Here is an 8,187-nt window from a genome sequence, read left to right on the forward strand (position 1 = left end):
TTTCATTTTGGCCAATCACAAGCCTGAGAAAAATACAATACAAAATTTGATGTCGGAACGTATCGTGGACTCCAGTAAAACACTTTCTCCTTCCGCCATGTCAAAGACTGGCACACAATTTTGGGGATGAGAGGAGCTGCTACCATTGGCTATGAATTAAGTCAGCTATGTTCACACCCAAAAACACATGTTTCTAACTGCGGAAATACTAAAACTAGCCTAGCCTTAAATACACCACTTTCTTCATGTCAAGGACTGCGTGCCTCTTGCCTACAATTTTAAAAGGAAATGAGAGAAGCAGCTTCCATTGGCTTTGAATCAAGTCAACTGTGTTCACGCCCACAACGGACTAAAATGCACGTTTCCAACTGAAAATACCAAAATTTTGCTCGCCCAGCTCATGCGCAGATTTACGTTTACGCCAAGAGGTGCGGCAGACTTGCTAGTCACAAATAGTACTCGCTAAAGACTACCAGCTCATGTTCCAAACGCCACAGCACAGTCACCAATCGTGGCTGTAATCAAGCATTTAGTTCTGGGCGCATTTCAAAACCCGGCAAGCACGGCGAAAACATGCCGAAATAGCGACAATCCCAGCTCGCCATCTGCCACACATACAGCCTCATGCAAGGCGGCAGCCATACTCCCGGAAATAACACTTCACACACTCGCACAGTCAGTCAGCTTTAATAATGCAGAGTGTTTGCAAACGTGACGTCAACTCACCGATCTCATTTGCTGAATCCCGGTGACGTGCTGGAGAACTTTTTCCAGCTCCTTCTCGATGCGTGCAGCCCAGTGATTCATTCTGGAAAAGAAGACGGCACATTTTCAATGCGAATCAACTCACATTAGCACCTGAGCGCATCATTTGTTGCTTTTCTCGCTGTAGGCGAGCAAGGGTGGCAATGTTCGAGCCAGGGTGCGTCTCCTGCACCGGCGTCTGCGTTGCTGGCAGATCCAGAACACGGCGATGATGTTCCTTTCGGCCTGGAAGCAGTTTAGGGTGGTTGAATGTGAAAATCCAGCCATCCTCTGACACACGGCTTGTTCTCATTAAGGTCAAGGGGTGAGCGACAGCCTTTGCATTTATGGAATTTTTACCCAGAGAAAATTCAAGTAAACCTGAAGACAAAATGAGGATAGCACATAGGAAGGCCAGAACCAAGATTCAAATCCAGAACTTCAGGATTGAGAGGCAGACATTAATGCCTCATACTTCTGATTTATTTCTCTATCCAGGGCAAGACTGCACTGAAGGACAAAATATTGAACGCGATGAATTCAAAAAAATTGGAGCTAAAATATTTTTTCAAGTTGCCTCAATGTTATGAGCTCAAAGTTGTAACTAAATTCAGTGGTACCTTAACTTACAAGTTACATTTATTTTTTGACTGAGCTTGAATAATTCAAATTCAATTATTAAAAAATGCTCAAAGCAAAATCTTTGCTTCAAAGCTTCACTGTCAGTGAGAAAGGAGGAACGAGTGTCTAAAAGACAGAATGTCCAAAGTTTGGGATCATTTCACACTTAAGATTAAGTGCACGTCTACGAACGCTAACACAAGGTAAAATATTGATGTTAGCTAATTGAATATGCCCATCCCTAATTCGAAGATATTTTCAAATTCCATTCGCTGACACCCACGTCACTCACCAGGCGAGGCCTGCCTAAAGTCACGGATATTACAGTAGAACATGAGGATGGTGACCCCAAGTGGACAAAATAATACCTATACCTCACATGCCACTGTGTTTAACCCTAAAAAGCCTGAACCATGAAATATATGAGAGAAAATTCTGATTCTTTAGAGAGTAAGTATTGGTCCTTTTGAACAAACAAACTTTTTTTTTTATCAACTTTCTCATATTACTTTTGATTTGTGTCATATTTGATACATCCGGTCACTATGCTTTAAATTCGTACATTTATAACTGTCAAAAATAGAATAATAAACAGACATACTTAATATATTAGTATTTTCAAAAATCAGAAAGAACATTTCCCACTATTAACTCATTTACTGCCAAAAATTCATTTGAACTATTTATATTAGGGTTTTTTTCCACACTTGTTAACAAGAGTATGAAAACCAAGATTTTTTAAAATGTAAATTTCAAACATAAAATGTGTGATTAATCGTGAGTTAACTAGTGAAGTAATGCGATTAATTACGCCTGACGCCCCAAATTTTTTATATATATATTTTTCTCTCACTGCCATTGACGACTATAAACGTCAAGAATTCATTTGAACTCTTTCTATAAGTTCAACATTTTTTTTGCACTTTTGTTAACAAGAGTATGAAAACCTATAATTTTTTTATTGTATATTTAGAACAGACCTAAAATTTGTGATTAATCGTGAGTTAACTAGTGAAGTCATGCGAGGACATTTTTTAATCGCCTGTCACCCCTCATTTTTAATAATCTTTTTTTTTCATCAATCTATGGCAGTGAATGAGTTAATAAGTATAGGTGTCTCTCCTTTCTCATTTGGGGCGATCTTGCGAGGTCATTGGAAAAGCCATCGGCTGGGTGATACTGCCCTCTAATGGATTATCCGTGCAATGTATGTGTCAGATCATATACGCCAGGATTTTAATAAGGAAAAAAATATTATACTCATTAAATGGAGGGCTCAAAAAGGTACATTTGGCTTTATAGCGATTTTGTTTTTCCCGATGATGCAACCAACTGATGAATAATCTGTAGAATACGCAATAGTTTCAGCCCTGATTATCTCTCTGTGACAGCAAGATTTTCTCGAGGTTTAAAAGAAAGTTGTTTTTTTTCTTTTCTGGAGCTGTTGCGTCAACCTGAAGTCCTCAGGGGATGCGCAACAAACACTTAATGCGTTGGGAGGAAAACCTCACATCAGCTAGTAAGCCGGAGTACTTCCTGGCATGTAGCCTACCTAAGTGGTTGGTGCCCCACCACCGGTCCCTTGAACTTCTTATCTGCTAATGCATGGGCTTGTCATCAGCACCACCAACCCTCCCCAGCCGCCCATATCTGGCCAGCAACGGCAGGACGGGCTGCCATCAGCAACTCTGCAGTAAAACTGCTTGGGTCGGATAGAAATGCACCCCGAGCGGGGAACGGGGAGCTGATCTCCATCAGACGGCAGCCAAATTTGGAATTAGTAGATCAAAGGGACGGTGATCGCCAGTGTGCATCTCGCAGCAAGTAACAAATTACTTAATGGATCAAGACGCTCGTGGTGATGATTTAAAAGCAGCAGGCAGTCTGGACACTTGCTGAAAGATGTGAAGACGAATGGGGGGAAAACTGTGATGCTTGCTCCCGCTATCAGATGAATAAACTTTGTAGTCAACCTTTCCAAGTAAAGGTGAACTGAGGGTTAAGGTGCCACTCTACTTGCGTGAAATTGGCCTTTTTACAATCTTCCTAAATTTAAATGCCCTATTCAAAGCCAACCTTCAATTTGTTTACATTTCTGTTTTATTCCTGTTTATTACCATCAATTTCAATAAAAAGCTTCCTGCTTTGAAAATTCACAGGACTATGCTATCTTATTCCTAACAGATAGCGTGTGAATAACAATTAAGTTATTTTCTTATTGTGATAAGTGTGGACTTCTGTCAGTTTTGAATGTCAGATTTCCACCAGAGACAAAAAAAAAAAAAAGACGACAGATGTACTGAAGTGAACAAAGGCTGAGATTAAAGAAACCTGCCAGAGGTCACATTTGTTGTCACTGGAACAAGCAACGATTGCTCATTTTCCCATAGGAAATAATGTATTTGTTGACAAAATCCTTATTTACATACAGGTGATGTTTATTTTTGCAAAGTAACTTTCTTACATTGTTAATTGCCAAGAAAGACAAATAAAAACAAGTACAATAAAGTACAAGTTGTCATTCTAAGACGCCTGACAGATGCATGATGAAGAGGCAACAGGAAGGAGACGGCAGAGTAATACTGCCACCCTGTGGCATTTCAAAGTATTGCGAAAATATTGGCCAACATTTATGTTAGTATGGGAAAAACATTTCTGCTTGTAAATGCCAATTTATTGAAAAGTAACTAATTACTTCTAATCCTCGTGAGGTCTCCTTTTATTTGCCGTCTTACAAATAACACTTGGAACTCAATGGATTGTTTGACATTTGAGGTTGTTTGTTGAACTACGACTGTACGACTTGGGAGGTTTTCGACTTTGGAGGTTCCACCGTATTAATATAACTGGGAAAATAAAACAATTGCGGAAAAGACACTCATCTCTGATAACATATACAGTAATAATTTATGACTATATTTGACTAGCAGTCATCCAAAATCCATTTTATTTAAATGAATGAATCTAGCACAAATCAATACTATGCATAAATTTGCCACTGATGTTTCTTTAAACGGGAGATGTTGGTCTGGAGGCGGAGACGGCGCCATTACACATCGGCTTCACCCATACACAACAGGCACACTCATTTCTTCTTTTTAATTGACGAGGAAGTCGGATGGAAGGAAGAGTAAATACATTACAAAGTCCAACGATAAGGAGTTCAACCCCCCAAATAATGTTTCAAACTCACAAAATTTGGATTTCAAACCATCACCATGCGCAACATCATCATCGCAAAGGAGTCATTTGTATGTTTTTCTTTTCCTTTGGCAAACTCATCCACCATTTTAGCTTAAATAATATAATTAATTTTAGCATCACTATCCATTATCAATCAGGCTTAAGAGAATGAAAAGTCTTACTTCATTTTAGCCCCAAAATTATTATCTAGGGGTGCACCGATCACAATTTTCTGGCCGATCACCGGTCCCCGATCTTTTAAAAAGCCTGACCTGCCGATCCCGATTTTTGCCGATATCGATTTTTTTCATTACAAGCAACATATACCTTCAGTGTTTCTATTGGAAAACATTAGAAATATATCAGTTTATTCTTAAGGGATCGGCCGATCACCGATCTTCCAAAATTAAGGAAATCGGGGCTGATAAATCGGCAGGCCGATCGATCGGTGCACACCTATTATTATTATCATCATCATTATTATTATTCTTTTATTTATTTATTCATTCAATTTTATTGTGTGTTTACAATTGTGGATAGAAAATTACTTTCACTTTAAAGTGAATTTTTTTTTTTTTTTTTTTGGACACACAACAGAGAAAAATGTCACGTGATGTCCCCACCAACAAATGTAACTGATTGTTGATTGGCAATTAACAGCTGAGCGGGGCGTGGTTACAGTGCATTTAGTGGACACGCCCACAGCATTTGAGAGCGGAGATAAAAGCTTGAGTTTTTATAATTTTGAAGACTCATTTTATAACGTGGTGATTTTTTTTTTTTTATCATTCAAATTTGCCAGGTTTGTTAACTCATCCATGTAGTGTCAATTAATATATATATATATATATATATAAACACTATGTAACGTTTAATATTGTTTACTTCTGTGATGTCGCTCGTGGAGATATTTATGTGCAATTTAAGTGTCTGTGCAAAGTAGACAGCCAAATGGGGATATGTATCACTTGATATATACAATGAAATAGACAGTCAAAACAAAACAAAAAAAATGGGTTTGGGGCATTAAATTGGAATTGGGCACTTGGAACTGTAGCATAATTCAAACCTATGGCAAATATCATGGAGGCTGACTCTCGGTGGATCATAACCAAACAGCATATTTAGTTTGCTGAATAAACCTCAAGGTTTCAATCCCTGCACGTAGCCACGTCTCGAAAAAACATACAACCACCCGATGCTCTTGAACAAACACAAACAAAAACTTGATTAAGGTGAATCATCGCAAACTAACCGAAACGCTGGAATAATTCACTCGCCCCGTCGGGGCTTTTTCATTACACGCGGTCAAATAAGCGGTGCCGTTAAAGGCAGTTTGGAGTTAATCGCCGGTGAATGGTAAGTGACGCCGCCTTCAAAGTCACCTTGATCATCTCAATAACAAAGCCCCAGAGGATGCAGGGCAGGCTTCATTATGGGCAGGCGGGGGGCGGGGGGGGGGGGGGGGGGCATAAGGTATGTGGAGCAGTGGGTGTCAGGGGGCGCTTCGATTGCACGCATACAAATAATATCTTTTAATTATCCATTCATCCACAGTGCTTGTTCTCATAGGGTCTCAGGTGAGTTGAAGCCTCCCACCTGACTATGGTGAAGAGGCTGGGTACACCCCAGACTGGTCGCCAGCCAATCACAGGGCGCTCAGCCTCGCTCTCCTATGGACATTTTAAAGTCTTGAAAGAACCTAACGTATGTTTTGGGGTGTTGGAGGGAGCCAGTGAAAACCCCGCGAGCACGGAGAGGACTCGACTGTGAGGCAGACAAGCAAGGCAGCCTCAGTGTGACACTGAAGCAAGAATGGGTCGATTTCGTCGAGTCGAGGATCGAACGCAGAATCTCAGGATGGTGGGGCAGATGGGCTAACCACTCTATCACTGTACTTGCCTTTTAGTCATATGTGCAGTATATTTTAAATATTTTTTTTACATGCGCCGCGACCCTTGTGAGGACAAGCGGTACAGAAAATGGATGGATGGATTTTTTTTACATGATTTGCATACAGTATAGTTTTGTTTTTAAAAAGTTGTGAGGAGTTTCTTGTTAAAGGAAGTTGTGGTGATGAATTGAGCTGAATCCTAGTAAAGTACGAGACGATGTTGCGCAATTTGAAGTTTCTTGATGCAACTGGGCTCGCCATCTGCTCTGCGTGGGTGCATACTGGGCTGACTTTATAGACATCCATCCACGTCCCTTTGCTGTCATCTCATTGAATCCAAATGGGTGTTTGTTTTTTCCGTCAACATTTCCAAGCCACAATAACAAACACGAGAGGCGTTTGTAGAAGGGGCTGACAATATAATATAATATAATATAATATAATATAATATAATATAATATAATATAATATAATAATTTAATATAATATAATATAATATATTATGCAGCCTCACAGACGGAAGTTGCGTGTTGGAGCACATGAGCGAGGCGTGCTTTCTCGGGTCACCTGTCCTACTTTCCCTTCTTCGCCCCCCCAAAAAAAATTTAGAGACTGCTACTTACGTGTGGTGCTGCGGGAAGTGGTGCGTCCCGGCGGTCGGCGTGGACACACACAACAGAAGTACAGTTTGGATGCACAGGAGGCACAGCGCGCCGTACGACGGAGCTCCGATCGCCATTTTCTCCATGAAATATTCAACAAAGTGGGATAAATAAGACCACGGGCCGGGAGGACGCAAGACGACGGAAGGGGGTCGAGGGGGACAACAGTCTCCTGCAGCCGAGCTAAGAATAAACCCAGTCCGGGGAGAGGCGGAGGGGAGGGGGGGTGGAAAGAAAGTGCGCACCGGGAGCTGGTGGATGGACGAGCGGAGGGCTTGAGGACTCTTCCGCCGCTATCCGGGGGAGAGAATGTCACTCCTTGGCGGTGGAGATGAGGAAGAGGAAGATGCTCCGCCGCCGCCGATGATGATGATGATGATGATGTGCACCTATTTGCGCTGTCCTCCCTCCCTCGCCGCCGCCGCCGTGCACATTTGCTCCCTGGCTCTACCTCTCTCTCTCTCTCTCTCTCTCTCTCCTCCACCGCTGGCTCCGAAGGAACCGACGAATGAGTCAAACCCGCGTTATAGCATGTCAACTGCATCCGGTGGGACGATTCAAATTAAGACCTCCGCCGATGTCGTTTGCGCCGTGTGTACACCATATATGGGCCTACATACATGTGTGTGTGTATATTGACCTTTTGCACGTGACGTCACAGCCCTCACGGGAACGCCCTCTCCGGGACGCTGGACGGTAAAAGAGCCACTTGCCTGTATTCCTTTATCTAAGTCCTTTATCTAATCGATTATCCTATAAAATGGTTATATCTTGCTGTGCGGTAGTTGGAGTCGTTGTGTGAAGTAGTAGATTCCATGGCTATATGGGCAATAATAACTTTTAATTTGTAAAATAAATAGTCGCTAAGTCACTAAGGGTCACGTCCACTTCCATTAAACAATCATTTACTTCCGCCGTCCATCATAGGGCAGTCACGTGATCACGTGACGTCGGTGCAAATGGTCAATACATCGGCACATATAATTAAGATATTTGAGGAAAACGTACATAATCGAAGTAGAAAGTTGCATAGTGTTATGCAGTCACATAAGTCGCACATTTGAACTTTGAATTTTAAAATAG

At 41.4% G+C, this 8,187-nt stretch overlaps 1 protein-coding gene across 3 annotated transcripts in view; it reads right to left on the reverse strand.

Annotated features, from left to right (window-relative positions):
* cacna2d2a (calcium channel, voltage-dependent, alpha 2/delta subunit 2a) overlaps positions 1-7,587 on the reverse strand; it is a 157,496-nt gene extending 149,909 nt beyond the window's left edge. For 2 of the 3 annotated variants that reach the window (XM_086087194.1, XM_086087193.1), the window contains exons 1-2: positions 7,066-7,587; positions 727-808 (exon numbers count right to left, since the gene is read on the reverse strand). In XM_086087194.1, the coding sequence (XP_085943320.1) occupies positions 727-808; positions 7,066-7,190 (207 nt within the window). In that variant the 5' untranslated portion in view covers positions 7,191-7,587. The remainder of the gene's footprint in view (positions 1-726; positions 809-7,065) is intronic. The other variant, XM_086087195.1, reaches the window with a different exon arrangement.
* Positions 7,588-8,187: the final 600 nt, after the last annotated feature.

The sequence above is a fragment of the Leptonotus elevatus genome, chromosome 10 (genome assembly GCF_054856555.1).
Source record: "Leptonotus elevatus isolate MCC_2025b chromosome 10, RoL_Lele_1.0, whole genome shotgun sequence".
NCBI lineage: Eukaryota > Metazoa > Chordata > Actinopteri > Syngnathiformes > Syngnathidae > Leptonotus > Leptonotus elevatus.